Source organism: Poromitra crassiceps, assembly GCF_964638095.1.
Source record: "Poromitra crassiceps genome assembly, chromosome: 8".
Classification (NCBI taxonomy): Eukaryota; Metazoa; Chordata; class Actinopteri; order Beryciformes; family Melamphaidae; genus Poromitra; species Poromitra crassiceps.
The window spans coordinates 51,238,429-51,260,444 of record NC_139629.1 but is presented as its reverse complement, the minus strand read 5'-3'; the positions used below and the strand labels follow the sequence as shown (position 1 = coordinate 51,260,444).

The following is a 22,016-nucleotide window of genomic DNA, read 5'->3' as shown; positions in this document are numbered from 1 at the left end:
CACACACACACACACACACACACACAGCAATCCCACATTGACATTGTATAGGGAAGGTTAGAAGCCACAAGAAGGCACAAAAAGCAGAGGGGATACAAGACCACAATAGCGATCATTATGCAATGTGGGGTGCTCAGGCTTGGTGCTTGTGGGGTGTTCAGGCTTGGTGCTTGTGGGGTGCTCAGGCTTGGTGCTTGTGGGGTGCTCAGGCTTGGTGCTCGTGTGCTGTGTGAATTTAGATTAGAGGGATACGCCCAGTCGTCTCCTCACTGTCAATAGGATGTAATTGATAAAGCCGAGAACGAATTTTGCTGAACAGAGCTGACTCTATTTTATCATGTCTCCTTAGGAAATCATATTACTCACAGCATAATCATAACAAATATGGCGACACAGACCAAACATATATTGCAAAGGAAGCTTTATTGCCAGTGACATAGGGGAAATATCCATAATGGAATTTTTTCCACAATATATTATTGTATTCTGTTCGTGATTTAAAACAGTCCAACACCAGCTTTAAAAGTACATACATTTAGTAAGTTACCATGGTCGTAAATAGTTGCAGTCCTGCAGGTTTGAAATACAAGGTCCACCTGGACACAACGGCCAAATAAACGTGTCCAGTAATTTATCAAATGTTTAATCAAAACCACTCAACCGAAGTCTAAGCGTGCAACTATTACAGACCGTGGCACCTCTGCACTGACTAAATGTCATGGCATATTTCCTAGAAAAGAAAACAACACATCCATAGAGCCTCAGGCATGGCTTTTACAAGGTTACTCTCACAGATACAATGGCACTTAATACACCTTGGAAAAGAATTGCACATAGAGCTTGCTGAACATATTGTATAGCTACCATCTAGTGACAAATTGTTGGAGAATGGTACAGTCTTTTTTACATTTGATTTGAGTGGTTATTTTTGTTTCACCATTTAGGGTATTATACACGTTAAATGGCCTCCACACACAAAAAAAACAATCAAAGTGATTTTATGTGACATCCATATAAAAAAAAAAGTGTTCAAATGAATTGAATGTGGATGACACATTTGTGACTATGGCTTCATGAATCGATTTTGATGGAAGATTCTGATTTAAAAAAGAAATCGCATGTGAAGTCAAAGACAAAGATATATTGCACTCTCCATCAACTCACGGGAGGGAGGAGTATGATAAGGCAAACACGTTGAATCTTTAAATGGCAGTTTAACAGGAGCACAACTCCACACAAAAAAGAGCCCACTTGCATTGTTGCCATGGAAACACCATAGCCAACATCCAGTGCGAGGACCACGGGAAGACTTTACGTCCGGTATTTCATGGTCGATCACACATAATGCAAGTTTTGATCATGAGCTGTTAATGTCTGCTTCCACACAACTGAAAGCAAGAAGACAATGGTATTTTGGAGACAGTATCAATTCACTGAAACGTGTATGTACTCTGTTCCTCTCACAGCTCTAGTCTTTCACGCTGTCACATCAAACTCCCCATGACCAACCAACCGCAGGCCCAACAGTCCCCTCCCAGATATTTACAGTGTGGGTTACTGGAGTGCAAAGAGAGTGATTGAAAGTAAATAATTTCTTCTTTGGTTCAAAATTATACAAATATATTGAAGTTGTGTGACCTAGACCTTCTACAGGATGCCCCTGTTAAGACATAATTTATATAATAAAAACTAGATATCAGTCTATTTTTAATATGTATTATGACTCCATCTACCAGTAAACAAGTAATCTATTTTCTAGTGTTATTATAAACGTCCTTTAAGAAAGGCAACATACAACTCCTCTGCATCCTGCATGTGTATGCAGGAGTGCACACCTTAGCACTCATTGTGGTAATGCATGTTTTTTTACGAATACATGTATCCTATAGAACTTATTCTATCCATTTCTTATAACAAATTGACAATGCATGAGTCACAGGGAACAGCTTGGATATAACAGCGATGTTACTTGAACATCCCAGTTGATCAGACATTTATAGTTGACTTTTACCTGCCTTTGTATGAATCATGCAAAACAAAAATAAATATCTACTGTATTCACTATATGTATGAAAATAATCACCACTACAGTCATACGCACCCACATGTACATATTGAGATATACACAAAACTCCAAACTGCACGACAAACCACAGTTTGAACAATATCTAAAAGGTACACACCAAACTGAAGGTACACACACACCAAACTGAAGGTACACACACACCAAACTGAAGGTACACACCAAACTGAAGGTACACACCAAACTGAAGGTACACACCAAACTGAAGGTACACACCAAACTGAAGGTACCAAACTAAAGGTACACACCAAACTGAAGGTACACACCAAACTGAAGGTACACACCAAACTGAAGGTACCAAACTGAAGGTACACACCAAACTGAAGGTACACACCAAACTGAAGGTACACACCAAACTGAAGGTACCAAACTGAAGGTACACACCAAACTGAAGGTACACACCAAACTGAAGGTACACACCAAACTGAAGGTACCAAACTGAAGGTACACACCAAACTGAAGGTACACACCAAACTGAAGGTACACACCAAACTAAAGGTACACACCAAACTGAAGGTACCAAACTGAAGGTACACACCAAACTGAAGGTACACACCAAACTGAAGGTACACACCAAACTGAAGGTACACACCAAACTGAAGGTACACACCAAACTGAAGGTACACACCAAACTGAAGGTACACACCAAACTGAAGAACGGAAAGAGGGGTAGGTGGCAAAGAAAAGATTGATAGCTGGGTTAAACAGGAGGTGGCACAGAGCAGCACTGAACTCAGTTTAGGCACAATCTGCATTTTACATCATCAACAACAGCCCCAAAGAAAAAGCACAGCTACTGGAACAGAAGTGACCGTTACAAGCACACAAATCAACAGCTCAACAAGTAGACAGTACACTTTGACACTGCATAGAGGAAAAAACACAGTTCAGGCCAGCACTCCGCTGTGCCAAGCTAACGTCACCAAGATCTGAGTCTAGCTATCAGCGTCCACACGCGCCTCTGCGTCTGTGGTTCAGCGAATGCACATCACTGTTGTCTAGACAATGAGACTATCGCCCTGCTCTTCCCCCCCCGGGTGACTCAGTTGGCCTGGACTGGTTTTGGACCCACTGCAACGCCATTGCAGTCCAGAATGTACTGCAGACAACCTTGAGGTGGGCGCCCGGCACCGTTCTTAGTGGGTTCAGCTACAATCTCCCCTTTCTGTCCAGTACCCTAAAGAAAGACACAGACATAATTCACTTTGCTGTGTTCCTCATAGCGAGATCTCAAAATGCTTAAAGGAACACTCCGCCCATTTTCAACCAGCTTTGTATCATTAGAACATCAGTACAGTATATCAGAAAACTGTAAACAGTTTTGAAGTCTGTCATTTAATTTGACAGTTATTGAGTGTTAAAGTGTGGACCAGTGACATCACTGGTCCACACTAACTCAAATGAATAACTCATTCACTCAAATCAACTCTCAATAACTGTCAAACTATTCATCATTCATCTAGTTTGACAGTTATTGAGAGTTGATTTGAGTGAATGAGTTATTCATTTGAGTTAGTGTGGACCAGTGATGTCACTGGTCCACACTTTAACACTCAATAACTGTCAAATTAAATGACAGACTTCAAAACCGTTTACAGTTTTCTGATATACTACTGATGTTCTAATGACACAAAGCTGGTTGAAAATGGGCAGAGTGTTCCTTTAAGTGAAGCTAATACAAAGAAACGAAATAAAAATAAAAATGGATACTGTTGCATAATGATCCATGACTTAGTAACATTGATGACATCCTCCTAATGTATCTCCATCACGTTTGTTTGACTGATTTGCCCCCCTGCTGTCCCGGTCATTGTTCCACCCCATCTGCCGATCTGGGGAGAGCCGTAGACTAGCACCATGCCTCCTCCGATACATGTGTAGTCGCCAGCCACTTATTCTCACCTGACATCGAGGAGCTTCACCGGCAGGACGTAGAGCGCAGGAGGCTATCCCCCCCCAGTTCCCCTCCCCCCCGAATAGGCGCCCCGATTGACCAGAGGAGGTGCTAGTGCTGCGACCAGGACTCATACCCCACGGTCAATTGTGTCTGTATAGGAACGTCTGACCACGCCGGAAGTACCACTGCCGGGAATTGAACCCGCGTGTCCGCGGTGGGCAGGCGAGTGCACCCAGATGCCCCTCCTCCTCCTGTTTCTAATGGGTGTGACTGCTTGTATGTGTGTGCAGATGCCCCTCCTCCTCCTGTTTCTAACGGGTGTGACTGCTTGTATGTGTGTGCAGATGCCCCTCCTCCTCCTGTTTCTAATGGGTGTGACTGCTTGTATGTGTGTGCTGTGACTCCTCCTCCTGTTTCTAATGGGTGTGACTGCTTGTATGTGTGTGCTGTGACTCCTCCTCCTGTTTCTAATGGGTGTGACTGCTTGTATGTGTGTGCTGTGACTCCTCCTCCTGTTTCTAATGGGTGTGACTGCTTGTATGTGTGTGCAGATGCCCCTCCTCCTCCTGTTTCTAATGGGTGTGACTGCTTGTATGTGTGTGCAGATGCCCCTCCTCCTCCTGTTTCTAATGGGTGTGACTGCTTGTACGTGTGTGCTGTGACTCCTCCTCCTGTTTCTAATGGGTGTGACTGCTTGTATGTGTGTGCTGTGACTCCTCCTCCTGTTTCTAATGGGTGTGACTGCTTGTATGTGTGTGCAGATGCCCCTCCTCCTCCTGTTTCTAATGGGTGTGACTGCTTGTATGTGTGTGCAGATGCCCCTCCTCCTCCTGTTTCTAATGGGTGTGACTGCTTGTACGTGTGTGCTGTGACTCCTCCTCCTGTTTCTAATGGGTGTGACTGCTTGTATGTGTGTGCTGTGACTCCTCCTCCTGTTTCTAATGGGTGTGACTGCTTGTATGTGTGTGCTGTGACTCCTCCTCCTGTTTCTAATGGGTGTGACTGCTTGTATGTGTGTGCTGTGACTCCTCCTCCTGTTTCTAACGGGTGTGACTGCTTGTATGTGTGTGCTGTGACTCCTCCTCCTGTTTCTAATGGGTGTGACTGCTTGTATGTGTGTGCTGTGACTCCTCCTCCTGTTTCTAATGGGTGTGACTGCTTGTATGTGTGTGCTGTGACTGTGTGCTACTGTACCTGTGATGGCTGTATGGTGGTGGGTCTCTGCGGGGCGTTGGCTGCCTTCTCTGCTGACTGGCCCATTTTCTCCAGCACCATGTCAGCAATGAGCTGCCTGTCCTCAGCCTGGTGCTCCCCGACCAGAGGCATGGAGGAGCCCACCACCTGAGGGGGAGATGGTGTTGATGTTACCTCATTCACAATTGGTCTGTGTGTCACATTTACCGGTAGTTGAAGTCATCTGCTGCAGCAGCAGTGTGCCTAAAGAAACAGGCAACGCTTGTGCTTTCATCATCCCAAGGTACTATACTGAACACATGCATTTTTCTTTATTTTTACTATTTTTCACATTTGAGAATAATAGTGAAAGTCAAAAAGTGGTGACAAGATAGCTCAGCAGGCCAATATAAACAGTGAATAGAAAAAAGGGAGCTTCTTGATGCTTATAAAGAATTTAATTAATAAAGAAGTAATGTACAGGTATACTTAAATAGTTAATACACAATACATCTTCAGGACAGGACAAGTGCAGAATAATAGTGAAGACGGCAAACATAGGAAATAACACAAATGGAATGATGCAGTGACCAAAAAAGTGTCAAACAAATTAATCAAACTATTATATAGTTTAGATTTAGATTTTAGATTATTTAAAGTAGCCGGCCACCCTTCGCCTTGATGGAAAAACAAAAGGCAAAGCGTTTGGAAATAAATTCATACATACGCATCAACTTCACTATTTGTCTAAGAACAAAATCCAAGGATTGAAGCATACACCTTTAGATCAAAATGGCTAGAAGATCGTAAAAAATTGTACATTCAATCAGGTGTGTCCAAACTTTTGAATGGCAGTGTATGTTCACACCATTGTATTGTAAGTTACACAATTTTAATTTGAAGTTGCACATTTTTCTTGCTCAGATATTCAAAGCTAGTTGAGTGAATGCCAAACTCAGTGAGCCCTACCTCTGTGATGGAATCTCTGCCATCTTTGCCGTGGATGGCTTTGACTGCACAGATCTCCAGACCCCCGAAGATCTCTGAGCAGGTGTCCACCCACAGCTTGTACCTAAACAGAGCAGAACATCAAGTTACAATCACATTAGGTTCGCTTGCAAATAATCTACATGTTAAACACTATTAATTCGCCACTTTCGAACTGTGTTGATCTGCACACATTCATCTATGTGTGCAGGGTGACTTCCTCATTCAAGACTCACTTGTCAGTCATGGCCACCTGCTCAAGCATAGCTGAGCCTGTGTTGGTCTTCCAGTTACCAGATATAGACGTTCTCCTAAAAAGTGCACAAAGCATAAAGAAGAAAACAACTTCAGTCCAACCCGCTCCCCCCCCGCATGTATTCATAACGTAAAGCCAAACCAGCAGAAGTACATACATGTAGGCTTTGTAGTCATTGCCAATCTTCTGGATCCTGATGTCGTACTTGGAGTCGATGAGAGGCTCTGTGGTGGTGTAGGTCTGGGTGAGAGCCACGACACTGGCTATGTCCTGGAACTTACTGTGGTTGTCCACCTTCACCTACACACAGCGGAGACCAAGGCCAATATAATAACGTGAGGGAACGTGAAGGCAGGTATGGATCTAAAAGCTACATCTCATCCTGTGTATAGGAGTTAGGAAGTTCCCCAAAAACAAAAGACACAACAACATGCAAAACAAAATCATCTATTCCTATTGCTGTATCCTATCCTCCAGCGATAGTAAACATCTCTATACCTTTCCAATACCAGAGTGGGCATGTCCGATCTTCACAACCACGGGGAATGACGGCATGGTGACCTGGGGTGAGAAAGTGCAAACCTTAAACTTGTTTGTTTTATATTATGTCTTTATATTGTGCTTTTGTTTCACAGCCACACCGCCTACAGCCCACAGTGTTACTTTTAGTGTCAAATTTCAAAAATTTCAATTTCAATTTCAAAAGAATTCAGAGAGCATTAGAAGAGGGATGCAAAAAAGTAGCAGGGGACGAGCGGTTTCTCACCATCTCCTTGTAGTTGGGGTAAAAGGTCTGTTCGATTAGAGGGAACTTCTCGGCACCCAGCTTCCTGTACGTGTTGATTAACTGGGCAAACTGGACACACATACATCATCACTTTGTCATCATGGTACATTTGAAACAATCCTGCTCAGAGATAGGTTTAAATATGGAGACAGAGAGAGAGACTACATCCTTATTATATCCCTCTCCCGCTGTCTCTCCTGGATATAATGTACAACAGTAATGATCTCCCGCAGAACCCCCCCCCCCCTCCCCCGGGCTACTGCTGCTGCTGCTGCTGAGTGCCTACCGCCCAGGGCTTGTCACACAGGTTGTAGATGGAGTCCAGGGAGTTGATGGTGGGCACGCCTCCGTACTGCAGGCCGATGATCAGGTTGCGGAAGTCTTCGTTCTGGGTCATACTGAAGGCATGCTGGCGTATGAGGACAAAGTCTGGCTTGAAGGATCTAGAAAAGAGGAGGATGGTGGAGGTGTGACAGAAGTGTCATGATGACACAAATGAGACGCACTGTTAATGAGCTGCTGATGAGAGCCATTGTGCTAATGGCAAGAGAAATAGCTATCAGCATCAGCACCATATGTGACTGAATATCCGTCCTCCCCCTTCCTCTCTGTCTTCTCGTGTGTGTGTGTGTGTGTGTGTGTGTGTGTGTGTGTGTGTGTGTGTGTGTGTGTGTGCGTGTGCGTGTCTCACCTGACAACCTTGGTACCATTCCTCAGAACCTGCATGTCGACGTTGCAGGTACCGTTGGCATGAGCCACGATATTGATCTCATTGAATTCAGCCTGAGGAGTTGATGAATAAGAAGCACGTGAAGACGGAGTCCAAACTAAATAAAAGTAGTTATTATACTGGATATCACTGGATATGACAGGATATCACTGGATAGCACTGGATATCACTGGATATCACTGGCTTGGCAAAACTCACCTGCTCCACTCTGATGTCATAATCTCCATGCACTTTCTTTCCCCGGAACAATTTTCCCCTGGGCAAAGCAGAAACATGACAAATTGATTAACCTCTCGCACAATAATACAGATTGAGATTCCACATGGAATAATTTACTACCCCCGTGTTCCTCGAGCACTTGATATGAATCACTTTACAACAGCATGTGGAATATGAGTCAATATTGAATCATACTTCAGTTACTTTTATACTATAAAAGTAACTGTAGTATGATTCAATATTGACTCATATTCCTACATATATATATATATATATATATATATATATATATATATATATATATATATATATATATATATATATATATATATATATATATATATATATATATACTGTATATATATATATATATATATATATACTGTATATATATATATATATATATATATACACATATTATATGCAACAACCGCATGGACTTCATGGCACAGACAAATGCTTCTTAATATTTGACAATACTGCCTTTGTCAGCCTTTCTTAGAGCACATTCCAAGGTTAATAGAGCAATGATAAAACATGACAAACATTTGAGGTGATTCATTGTTTGTAGCCTCTTGTATCCCCATACCATACATCCACTCTTATACAATACAGACAGATGCAATTAGCCATTCCCCCTGAATAGTCCCCTGGCAGCGTCACCTAGTGGCTTATTAGTGAATGGCGCAGTGAGGTCACATGCTGACTGGATAAGTCTATATAGTGGCACCCTGCAGAGATGCAACCTGCAGAATGCTGAAGCCCATATGCTGATTGCAGCTGGGTCACAACATAAGCTTTAACAATGGAGACTAATGATCAGATTTAAATCACCACTAACAAGCCTCCAATACATATATTCCCTTCCCTTCCCTTCCCTTCCCTTCCCTTTCAGGTGCTCAAGTTGCCATGGAGGTTCTTCCATCTCATGAATTGTGTGAAGCTTCCCATGGCCACAAACTCAACCGTACACTTCAACTGACACTCATCCACCGCAGGGCAACGGTGCTGGAATGATGCAACGCAAAAGGTGACGAAACCTATAACATCCCACATTTCAATATAGCTGTGTTGGTATATTTTCTCAAGTTTGGAGTTGTCATTTCCTCTCAGCCTGCTGTTACACAACCTCTCTGTCTAGCAAGGAGGCCAAATGGAATAATTCAATTTACGTCTAATTGAAGCGGCGTGAGGGGGGGGCGTATTTAGCTGTGGATGAAAACAAGCGATGGAATATGAATTATGACTCTAGTTTAGGGGTGTCACAATATATCGTCCCACGAAATTTCGCGATAGTAAAACGTCACGATATGTATCGTTGAGATGAAATCTCATATCGCCAAAAATTTTTTTTTTTTTTTTTTTTTTTTTTTTTTTTTTTTTCAAAAAATAGACTAAGAAACGTCTTTGTTTGTTGAAGTTCAATGTGTGGAAAGTAGTTCAGTTGAACAAGTCTCTGAAGAGACACATGAGAAGTTATACAGGAGAGAAACCATTCAATTGAGTTTCTGGCAAAACTGTTTACTTGACAGGAAAAACTGAAGATGCATAAAAAATAGATTAAGAAAAGTCTTGTTGTTTGAGTTTGAAGAAAAACTGAAGATGCATAATGAGAATTTATACTGCTGAGAAACCTTTTAGTTCAAAGTAAATCTAAGTGACGGTGTAACTCATTCTATTTCAAGATAAGCCTTATCTCCAATCTCATGTTTTTTCTAGTTGTTATTGTAATAACAATTTCCCACAACAGCATGTTTTGTATTTGTGCATTTCAAATAAAATATTACTTTTCCAGTCATATATTGTCATTATTCAAGTTTAAAAAAATATTGTTAAAATCGTATCGTATCGTATCGTTATCGTGAACCCAGTATCGTGATACGTATCGTATCGTGAACTGAGTGTATCGTGACACCCCTACTCTAGTTCCAACTAACGTTTCGGTTCAACAACCTTCATCAGAATGAATGAATGATGAAGGTTGTTGAACCGAAACGTTATCAATAAAACTCCTCTAAGTCTTAAGTATGCTCCAGAGTGCAGACTTTTTTCCTTTTCAACGTATAGCCTTGTTAGTCTAGCACCTGGTTTGCATAGTGGATGTGCAGACGCTTCTCTCTACTCTAGTTCCAACTAAGACACAGTTCATACATACAAGCACAGAAAAGACGGTCTCTTGCCTGTTCTGACTTCATTTTGACATTCTGAGTTTATCTTTTTTTTCTGCATGTGGAATAGCTGTGTGAATAGCTGTATGGCATTAGCCTATGTGTTTGATCGGTGCTGTTTTCCTTTTCTTTTTTTAAGATTATTTTTGGGGCAGACAGGAGGGGTGGAGAGAGAGAGAGAGAGAGAGGGGAAGACATGCGGCAAAGGACCACGGGCCAGATTTGAACCCGGGTCGGCCGCGCGAAGGACTGAGCCTTTGTGGTACGGCTTCTCCGGCTCAGCATCACCACCACTACTTTCAATGTGATCTTCGACCATATTGCTATCAAAGAAGAATAAGAAGATTCCGTTACTCCGTGAAGGAATCTCTCATTTATGATGGACAGAAACACAATCTATGGTGCCATTCTTTCAGGCAACAGATGTCGTGAGATGATCGTGCTCACAGGCTGGCTTCTGAGACAGAGAGCCAAGACGAGGAGACAAGGCCAGGAGACAGAGGAGAAAGAGACACAGAGACAAGACGAGGAGACAAGGCCAGGAGACAGAGGAGAAAGAGACACAGAGACAAGACGAGGAGACAAGGCCAGGAGACAGAGGAGAAAGAGACACAGAGACAAGACGAGGAGACAAGGCCAGGAGACAGAGGAGAAAGAGACACAGAGACAAGACGAGGAGACAAGGCCAGGAGACAGAGGAGAAAGAGACACAGAGACAAGACGAGGAGACAAGGCCAGGAGACAGAGGAGAAAGAGACAGAGAGCCAAGGCCAGGAGACGGAGGAGAAAGAGACACAGAGACAAGACGAGGAGACAAGGCCAGGAGACAGAGGAGAAAGAGACACAGAGCCAAGACGAGGAGACAAGGCCAGGAGACAGAGGAGAAAGAGACAGAGAGACAAGACGAGGAGACAAGGCCAGGAGACAGAGGAGAAAGAGACAGAGAGCCAAGGCCAGGAGACGGAGGAGAAAGAGACACAGAGACAAGACGAGGAGACAAGGCCAGGAGACAGAGGAGAAAGAGACAGAGAGACAAGGCCAGGAGACAGAGGAGAAAGAGACACAGAGACAAGACGAGGAGACAAGGCCAGGAGACAGAGGAGAAAGAGACACAGAGACAAGACGAGGAGACAAGGCCAGGAGACAGAGGAGAAAGAGACACAGAGACAAGACGAGGAGACAAGGCCAGGAGACAGAGGAGAAAGAGACACAGAGACAATAGGATTTCCACAATAAATATATTCTCATTTTAGTTTCCACAACTCATCCTATCCTATAATAAGAATGTGAAGGCACTGCCTGTGTGTGTGTGTGTGTGTGTGTGTGTGTGTGTGTGTGTGTGTGTGTGTGTGTGTGTGTGTGTGTGTGTGTGTGTGTGTGTGTGTGTGTGTGCGTGCGTGCGTGCGTGCGTGCGTGCGTGCGTGCGTGTGAGTGAGTGAGTGAGTGTGTGAGGAGAATTGTGTTTGGCCACAGCTATGCCATTTTAGGTGCGATCACGCTGAATCTGTCAGGAAGTGTAATCATTAAAGTCTTTCTGATTCTGATTCTGATTCTGATTCTGATAATAAAGAGCACCCTGTGGGCAATCAGGGGAACCCAGAGTTTATTTTTATTTGAAAAATAGACTTATCCTAGAATAGAATCTTCTCCTCGGGAAGAGCCTGGTGACGCATGTAAAAAGAGAATTTCCCTATGGCGATAATAAGTAATGATTAATAATTGAGATCACAACACTTAGCTAAATATAATTTGAGTCCTAACTGTGCAGCCGGGGAGAGAAGAGAGAGAGGCAGAGAGATGAGCATCAATATGCACATGTGGACTTGAATTAAAGGTTCAATTAAAGTGATGCAAAACTAAATAACAAGACAGAAACAAATCTTTATCTTTAGCAACAAGCTACAGTACAACATAATACATTATCAGTATCCAAACGGCAGATTTCCAGAGCAGGACAGTAAAATAAATAGAGTATAATGGCAGGTTAGAAGTCATTGCCAGATGACATATTCCTGTGAGAGAGCAGTGCTGGGTGAGCTGGAACACGACATGAATCTTAATGTCTCATTATTAGTTAGCCTGCTTGGCATTCACTCTGGCATGTGAGTAATGTCACGATGAGGTTTTCAGCTGACAGTTAGGATGAGGTTTTAAGCTGACAGTACCAAAAGATTTTCTTTCAATTTGATCAGATGTCTGCTCACTATTTTCAACACCTTTTTATTTTGTTAATCTAAGTTCAGTTAGAACAAATAGTCCTATGTTTGTGATTTTAAACATTTTGAGTTCAAGCCATCTTAGCATCTCTGCTTTAACCCATTGATACCTGATGCAGCATTTGCGTGTATATCCCTCATTTGTGTGCGTATCCCTTTAAGACCGCGAACCGCGTGAGCGCAGTTCACGGTCTTAAAGGGATACACACACAAATGCTGCAGCAGGTATCAATGGGTTCATTTGAAATGCAGTAATGGTGCAGTTTGTGAAGAAGAGGTAAATCTCTGATCTGAGCCTGCTAAGTGAGACAGTGCCATCTGCCCTCTCTTTCAGAAGAGCAATTTATAGCACAGCATTCTCTCTCTGGAACAAAACACACAAGCGCCGAACACATAGACATGCTGGCTGAATGGCAGTGTGCTGCTGCATGTGTCTGTAGCTGTCGGGAACTTGCCAATTATCATGATTATAAAATCTCATTAATGCAAGTTGGACTAAAAACAACAACCATCTATCTCAATATAAACAGGCAACAGGGTTTTTCAACAAGCTCCTCTATGCAGTATTAGACTGGCTTCAGACAAAAGCTCAACTAATGGCCCACAATACTGTCTTCTATGTTCTAAATCAATGCAGAACAACTGGATAATATAGAAGGAGGAGAAGTGACCTCTGTAGACAGGTAGGTGGCAGACAAAGAGACAGGTTATGAGAAGAGATGGTATGTGTAGTACCTCTGTAGACAGGTAGGTGGCAGACAAAGAGACGGGTTATGAGAAGAGATGGTATGTGTAGTACCTCTGTAGACAGGTAGGTGGCAGACAAAGAGACAGGTTATTATAAGAGGTGGTATGTGTAGTACCTCTGTAGACAGGTAGGTGGCAGACAAAGAGACAGGTTATGATAAGAGATGGTATGTGTAGTACCTCTGTAGACAGGTAGGTGGCAGACAAAGAGACAGGTTATTATAAGAGATGGTATGTGTAGTACCTCTGTAGACAGGTAGGTGGCAGACAGAGAGACACGTTATCATAAGAGATGGTATGTGTAGTACCTCTGTAGACAGGTAGGTGGCAGACAAAGAGACAGGTTATGATAAGAGATGGTATGTGTAGTACCTCTGTAGACAGGTAGGTGGCAGACAAAGAGACGGGTTATCATAAGAGATGGTATGTGTACCAGGGGCGTAGGCAGAAATTAAATTATGGGTGGGCCTGGATAAAATTGGGTGGGCCTGGATAAAATTGGTGGGGCGATTGCATGACAAAATTTTGTGTGCGAAGTGTGCAAAATTCCTAGCTGTCATGAAGTCGTCATGCATTAGACTCTGGAGATTATGTGCCCTGTGTTTTTAAGCTACAAAACCATTAGCTAGCAAGGCAGCAGCAAGTTTGCCTCTAGAAAACAAACAATTATTATTATTATTATTATTATTATTATTATTATTATTATTATTATTATTATTATTATTATTATTTTTTTTTTGGGTGGGCCAGGGCAAGAAGTGGGTGGGCCTGTGCCTACCCAGGCCCACTCGTAGAAACGCCCCTGATGTGTAGTACCTCTGTAGACAGGTAGGTGGCAGACAAAGAGACTTCTCAGGAGAAAATAAGGGAGGAGAAGAAGACTGTCTGCTGGCAAGTGCACACTGTTCCTTTTCTGTCAGGCACTACAAATATGGACTGTCTATGACCCAGATAACACTGGGAACAGTCTTACACATGAGGATATAGAAATGACACCATCACCCCTACAACACAACAGGCTCTGGAGCCGTGAGTGTGGCCTCAGAACAGCAAACCCATCCAAGCTTTGCGTGAAGTGAAAATGATCATGGCTGGCAAAGCATTTAAGAGAAGTCCACTGAAGCTGATACGGTTTAAGAGCAACCAGCGTATCTCATTCAGAGCAGGCAAGAAGACATGGATGTTAGGGTTACTACTCGTGCCAGTGAAGGTGCCTCTGACCAAGACACTGGCAAAAGTACTGGAGTTGGGCGCCGGGCGCTTTACTGCGGCTGCCCACGGGTCCTAAGTTCTAGATAGGTACCTAGTAGGCCTACCTAGTATAGGATGGGTCAAATGCAGAGCATACATTTACCCACTGGGATCATAAAGTCTACAAATACACATTGCACATAAAACACATAACCACACCACATTCAACTACATGTAAACGTCAGAATAGCACATGGGCTAAATAGTACAGGGACCCTCAGTTCCCCCCATATTGCGCTAAGCCGCTGTATTGCACCCTCCACACAAAATCACTATTTGACACCTCGACATTAAACGTATTGCACAGGAGACCCTGCTGACCCCTCCCTGACCCCTCCCTGACCCCTCCCTGACTGGCCTGCTGCTTTGGTTAAGCAACATAACTGCCTCAGAGAACACAACAGACTGATCAATGAGCCATTCTCTCTCATCTGCCTGAATGAATCAGAATGACATACGAAACAATAACAGTAATTATACCCTTCATGGCACTGTCACCTGAAACGAACAGTGAAATATTTCATTCATTGTATTGTTATTGCTCTCATTGCACTTCCACCTAAGTGCTGTTTGACTAGATGAGCTTGTAATATAATATAGCACTAATGAGGGTATGAGATTATGAATCATCTTGGTCACCACCACTGCTTGCTTGGCCAAGTTTAATGTGCAGTGATTAGCCATATCCTTCCTCTAGTTAGTTTAATGTGCAGTGATTAGCCATATCCTTCCTCTAGTTCAGTGTTTCCCAAACTATGGGTCAGGACCCAATTTGTGGGGGGGTGGGGGTGGGGGGGGGCTCGCCAACTGGTCGTCATGGCAACTCATTACCGTATGTTTTTTTGTGAGTTTGGGTCCCAGGGAGACACACAATGTATGTTTTGGGTCCCACGATGAAAAGGTTTGGGAACCCCTGCTCTAGTTTGTAATACAATGTTGGTACTTTTTACACTGCTTTCTATTCAGAATAGGATCTGTTTCATTGTTTTGTGCTACTTAGCAACCTCTAATCAACACAATCCAAGAAGCAAAGTGTCAGGATCGAGCCAGAGAGGTCTTATTGAGGCCATTTACACCTGGCATTAACATGCTTTTCTGTCATCAGATTGCAATCAGATTGAACTTGACCACTTGAAAGTACAGGTGCAAACGTCCCCAAGACATATTGAAGACGGATTGCAATCTGATCAGCCAGGGACGCATTGTGTGTCCACATTGAACACAAGTGTAAATGCAATGTGTCCTCTCAATCTGGATACAGCAACTGTATGCGGATTGAGAGGACACCCATTTTGGGTGATCAGATTGCAATCTGATCACCCAAAACGCATGTTAACGCCAGGTGTTAATGAAATCAGGCTAATGTGGTCAAGCACTATCTGAGTGCAATCTGATGACAGAAAACACATGTTAATGCCAGGTGTAAATAGCCTCATTGTCTGCAGCAATGTCAAGCTGTAAGCAACTGTTAACAAGACCACTGCTATGTTCCCATGATGCATATTCTTTGTTGCTCTCTCTCCTCTAGTTAGGATGATAAACAAGCACTGGTGGCTGAGTGATATGTCAGGTGTAATTAGTCTGGAGGCCTCTGCTTCCAGCATCTCATCTGGCTTTCATCTTCCATATGCTGCAAAGGGCACAACAGGACAAGGACTTGAAAGTGCTCCTCCCACACACAGTAAGAAGGCACGACACACAAAACACCCTACAGACTACAGCTGTGCCAACATTACAAAAAACAACAGCCTCTCTGCAAAACCCACAGCAAAATGAAGAGACATTACCTAGTCTTAAAGCTTGCCAACAGCTATCTTTTATGATATTGCTTTCAAACTTCCACTGTAAGAGTAGAATATAAAATATGTAATATTTCAAAGACGCAGTGCTTTCCTGAAGCTTTTCTCAAGTCCCATCCCAATCATTCCTAATGTGATATTTGCTCCCATAAATAATTGACATAATAGTCCAAACAGAAGAGTAGCAGCACATATGAATAGCCAGGAGCTACAGAACACCGGATGAGAAGTCTTTGTCTACACTCTGAATAAAACAAGATGGGTTTGGACGGTCACGGTGACTTAGCTGAAGAAAAGCCCAGAATAAAAAACAACCACAAATCCAGTGAGACAATCAAACACAAGTCAAACCTCCCCACTCTTCAAACACAAGTCAAACCTCCCCACTCTAATCCAGTGAGACAATCAAACACAAGTCAAACCTCCCCACTCTTCAAACACAAGTCAAACCTCCCCACTCTAATCCAGTGAGACAATCAAACACAAGTCAAACCTCCCCACTCTTCAAACACAAGTCAAACCTCCCCACTCTAATCCAGTGAGACAATCAAACACAAGTCAAACCTCCCCACTCTAATCCAGTGAGACAATCAAACACAAGTCAAACCTCCCCACTCTTCGGGCCATGGCCACTGATCCAGCACTGAATACAGACCGGGTCAGTGAGACTGAAGCGGTACCAAAAAGATGCAGACTCAGACTGAGGCAGCCTTTGGGATGCAGGCAGGCTAAGTGCTGGGGATTTGATGCAAAGAACCACTAAGGCCACATTAACCAGATAAGTTGATATTAAATTGAATATGTTAAGGCAATAATAGACATGAATTCAGAGCAGGAAATCGCTCGACGTTTCGATCAAAGAGAGGAGAATTGCTTCATGCGTAATCTTGTTATACTTAGTGACACAGAGAATAATGGAGTTTGAAAAGTAAATTTACTTCATTCTCATATCGACTGACCTTTGATGAATTAGATGTTTTTTTGATTGAATGGATCATATTACGTTCCCTTTGGCAGAACCGCAGAGTAATGTCAACGTATAGGCAGGCACACTAGCAGGTAATGCTTGTTCTTCCGCAGGCCACTGTCTTTCTGTTCCTGTAAATGTGGAAGGAATGAGCGCATAGTGAAGAGCTTGGCATGCAGCCCATTGGTGGTGGTTTGATTTCATTAACATTGATCGAGATTTCTATGATCTAAGTGGACAGTCTTGGCCAGAGGACACTCTGCCAGGCCACCTGCATATCATTTCCGTTGGGCGATTTCGTGCGGTTTAGTACGATACTTAAAGACGGGTAATTTCCTCAGAAGCAATATCAGCTGTAAGCCTATAATATTACCGTGTACTCCCTCCACAGTGGCCATGTTATTATTACTCTCGGCTCTTAGACAATTGGAGATCTCTGCCTACCAATGCGGATAGGGGCTGAGAGAACTGAGACTCTATGTTGTTATAGCAACTGGTCTCTGCATAATACAGTGCATAATTCCACATGGGGTACAGACTGTCATATTAACCTTGATGGGACACATGCGTACGACATGACAGCCAGTACAGGAACTTTGCCATGTGCACAAAACATGTGTGAGGAGAATCTGTCGTTTCCCTGCTTTCTCTTTCTTCATGCTCCAGCAGATTTCTAGATGAATCGCTAAGCAATTACTGTACATCCTCTTCAAAAATAAATTAGCTAATTGATGCGAATGGAAAGCAGATCTTGCGACTAAAAATATTGTGAAATACTGTCGAGTGCTGCTTTAAGGAGAATATTATCAATATAAGATTTGGAGACTATATTATTCTCGTGCCTTTAGGGAAGCTTTTTTTGTATGACTTACATTCGCCTCTGTATTTCATGCAGAAAATAGAGGGAAGAGATTGACCTGTGCTCTCTGAAGTACACGTTTACTCTGAGGGCGCCCTGGGCGGGTTTATGGACATCACAGTACATTTTCCAGGTTAGAACTCTAACCTAACTTGACTCAAGTTCACGAAGTTAGGCTGATTTCCACAAAGTCAACCCCCTTCCTATTCAGAGACCTCTGCACATCAGTAAGACATGACAAATTAAAGTGTCATTTCTCTAAAGATTTGGTGGTAAATTCATGATGTTTACAAATACTGATTGTGCCATGAGGAGCCATGAAATCATATACAGATAAATTGTGAAAATGTGCCGGGGATCACTCTTAACATCCAGCTGCACAGCTCTAAACAAGATACACATGGCTGTGGAAAACATGTCAGCTGTGTAAACAATCGTTCATCACGGAGAGAGGTAGAGTTACAAGATTGATTACTATTCTAATAAATGTCAGCACCTGATCTAAACCCAACTGCACACTTGCATTCACAGCCTGTGAAGTCCTTACCGCAGCAGGCTGACAACGATGCTTGGCTTTAAGCTACCTCTGAGTAAGATTCCCCTGGTGAACTGACTGTCAGGGCTGAAGCTGTATACCTCTGAGTAAGATCCCCCTGGTGAACTGACTGTCAGGGCTGAAGCTACCTCTGAGTAAGATTCCCCTGGTGAACTGACTGTCAGGGCTGAAGCTACCTCTGAGTAAGATTCCCCTGGTGAACTGACTGTCAGGGCTGAAGCTGTATACCTCTGAGTAAGATCCCTCTGGTGAACTGACTGTCAGGGCTGAAGCTGTATACCTCTGAGTAAGATCCCTCTGGTGAACTGACTGTCAGGGCTGATCGCTTAAATCCACGCATGCCTGCTCTCTGCTATGATCCTGCCTCCCAGCAGGAAATGGAGAAACGTGGCCATGTGGAACGGCCCAATACAAGCATGTGCACAGCATTTCTCTTTCGTTCAGACTCCTTTCCTTCACCTGCCTCTGAGTCTGACCGAGGCTTGTGTGCGATCACCTAATGGAGCCCTAATGGCATCATATGCTGCGGTGAGTTACATGAAGGGTTCCTTGTTGAAGGTGCAGGGCATGTCACGTGACCTGCGGGGGGGCCGCTGATGATTGGACAGCACTGCAGTATTCAGGCTACTTCCAGAGAAAGCGAGTGCATCTCTCCAGAGTACACCGCCTGTGGAATGTCCATGTTTCTTCTCCAATCTAGAACGGTGCAATGCTCTATTAGAGGCCAATAGCATCAATCCATTTCATGAATTCACTTCATGTTTTACAGACAGCTGTCGTACACTCTACGCCAATTCTGATCGATTCACTAAATCCACTTGTGTGCAATCAAATTTGAACATGCAAAATGCGAGCGATCAAACAATATCACTCACAAAGCTATAAAATGCTGTTTGTGCCTCGACAGAAGAAGAAGGAAAAGAATCAATAAATTATCTCTCTTACAATATAGAAAGAATAGACTATAAATCATCATCCATCTTGGAGTAATGTCGTTACTGCTGAGAATCAGAGGAGCTGGTTTGATCCTGTCCTCCAAGTGTTGTCTGCCTGTGTGTGTTGTCAATACACTGACATGCTCCACACACCAACACACTGACATGCTCCACACACCAACACACTGACATGCTCCACACACCAACACACTGACATGCTCCACACACCAACACACTGACATGCTCCACACACCAACACACTGACATGCTCCACACACCAACAGCCTGATCAAACCTGCATGCTGCCTGATACACATTTCAAATGTGCTGCCCGAGTGCTTCTTTGGCTTTTATCTAACTACTATGTTCAAATGACTCATGAGGAGAACATCTATTCCCTGAGGAACGACCTGGCCAAGACGGTTGTCAAAGACGGCACAAACACAAAAACAAATACATCAATGAATTATTCACGCCATCAGCGTGTGTATAGAGCAGCAGCATGTTGCCTCACCACTCCTGCCGGGGTTCATCGATGACCAGGAGGATCTTGAACTTCTTCGGCGTCGTGACTTGGCTCTGCTCCACCAGCCCTGCTGAGGCAGCTGTTTGCTTCACCACATTGGTGATGGAGCTGAAGAAACCCGACCCGGTGGACTGAGACTGCTGGGGTTTCCTCTCCGGAGCCGGAGCCGGGGCCGGGGAAGTGGCGGGAGGCGTAGACCCAGCTGTAGGAGACTTGGCTGGGGTGGTGCTGGTGGTGGTGGTGGTGGTGGAGGCAGGTGGAGGAGGCTGAGCAGCGGAGTCAGGCCTCTGGAGATCTGTCATGTAGCCATTGGGCAGGTTGGAGATGAAGGTGCTGTCCGAGAGACGCCGGCGCAGGTAATTCATGGCTGCAGCTGAAAGAGCAAATGAATCAACACGGAGAGGATGTGGAGAGTTTTACAGGATATCAGACCTGGCGTTGATTGATTCTGCAGAGGGGCTCCCTGTTGTCAGTGTTACAGCTGATAATGGCTGAGCTCTCAGTGCAAACTCCTAGCCAATGTATTCCCTCCCAGTTCAGCGGAGCATCCTCAGAGCACCCCCTCTGTGTCGGTGACGCGACCCTCTGCCTCAGCCAATCGCCTCGCGCTCTGCCTCCCTGTGTCAGCTGCAAAAAGATGCTCTGGCTCTGCCTCTCCTCCTCTCCTCCTCCTCTCCTCCACTCTCACTCTCTGGTGTGCCAGTCTCATCTACCCCTCCCCCACCTCCTACTGCCTCGTAAGCGTCACACGCTTTTTTTTTTTAAACCACTGCATGAAAAAGAGGGTTTTCCAGTGGAAGGGGGTAACAGTCGGTAACAGTGAGGACTCGTCATAACTGCTTTGCTCCCGCTGCCTCCGATCGTTGTGTTTTCTCTCTCCTCTCTGCACAGCTTTGCTGTCTGAGCAAAATGCAGTCATGGAAGGGGAGATCTAAAATGGCTGTTAAGACTAGTGTTAGTGGGTAATGTAGGAGGAGAGGGAAAAGCTCAAATCAGCAGTCCCTTGAGATACACTTATATGCAGTTACCCCCCCCATCCCCCCCCCCCCCCAACTCATTTATTTATCATCCTTATACATCTCTCACTTTACTTGTGACTAGCCCCACAGTGGGTTTGCCTATACACATGCTTTACCTCACTCTTTTAATAGACTCATTGGCCAGCTTCTGTCCACTATGGGTGACATGATTTATAATGATGTGCAATCACATGTTTACATACACACATGATCACATGTTTACATACACACATGATCACATGTTTACATACACACATGATCACATGTTTACATACACACATGATCAATCACATGTTTACATACACACATGATCAATCACATGTTTACATACACACATGATCACATGTTTACATACACACATGATCACATGTTTACATACACACATGATCACATGTTTACATACACACATGATCACATGTTTACATACACACATGATCAATCACATGTTTACATACACACATGATCACATGTTTACATACACACATGATCACATGTTTACATACACACATGATCAATCACATGTTTACATACACACATGATCACATGTTTACATACACACATGATCACATGTTTACATACACACATGATCAATCACATGTTTACATACACACATGATCACATGTTTACATACACACATGATCACATGTTTACATACACACATGATCAATCACATGTTTACATACACACATGATCACATGTTTACATACACACATGATCACATGTTTACATACACACATGATCACATGTTTACATACACACATGATCACATGTTTACATACACACATGATCACATGTTTACATACACACATGATCACATGTTTACATACACACATGATCACAT

General features: G+C 43.5%; 1 protein-coding gene across 3 annotated transcripts; it reads right to left on the bottom strand.

The window, feature by feature from the left end:
• Positions 1 to 3,125: 3,125 nt before the first annotated feature.
• On the bottom strand, positions 3,126 to 20,521 carry syn2a (synapsin IIa; the record flags this gene model as incomplete). 3 transcript variants are annotated; one of them, XM_083641715.1, is made up of 11 exons in its annotated part: positions 3,126 to 3,260; positions 5,175 to 5,321; positions 6,123 to 6,225; positions 6,377 to 6,451; positions 6,554 to 6,696; positions 6,895 to 6,957; positions 7,163 to 7,252; positions 7,470 to 7,626; positions 7,875 to 7,966; positions 8,112 to 8,169; positions 20,145 to 20,521. In XM_083641715.1, 11 exons carry the CDS (start codon positions 20,519 to 20,521, stop codon positions 3,126 to 3,128), a joined length of 1,440 nt encoding a protein of 479 aa, XP_083497841.1. The 3 variants fall into 3 exon arrangements, with proteins under 3 accessions (XP_083497841.1, XP_083497842.1, XP_083497843.1); XM_083641716.1 differs by having other exon boundaries at positions 3,126 to 3,257; XM_083641717.1 differs by having other exon boundaries at positions 5,181 to 5,321.
• Between the last annotated feature and the right edge of the window lie 1,495 nt (positions 20,522 to 22,016).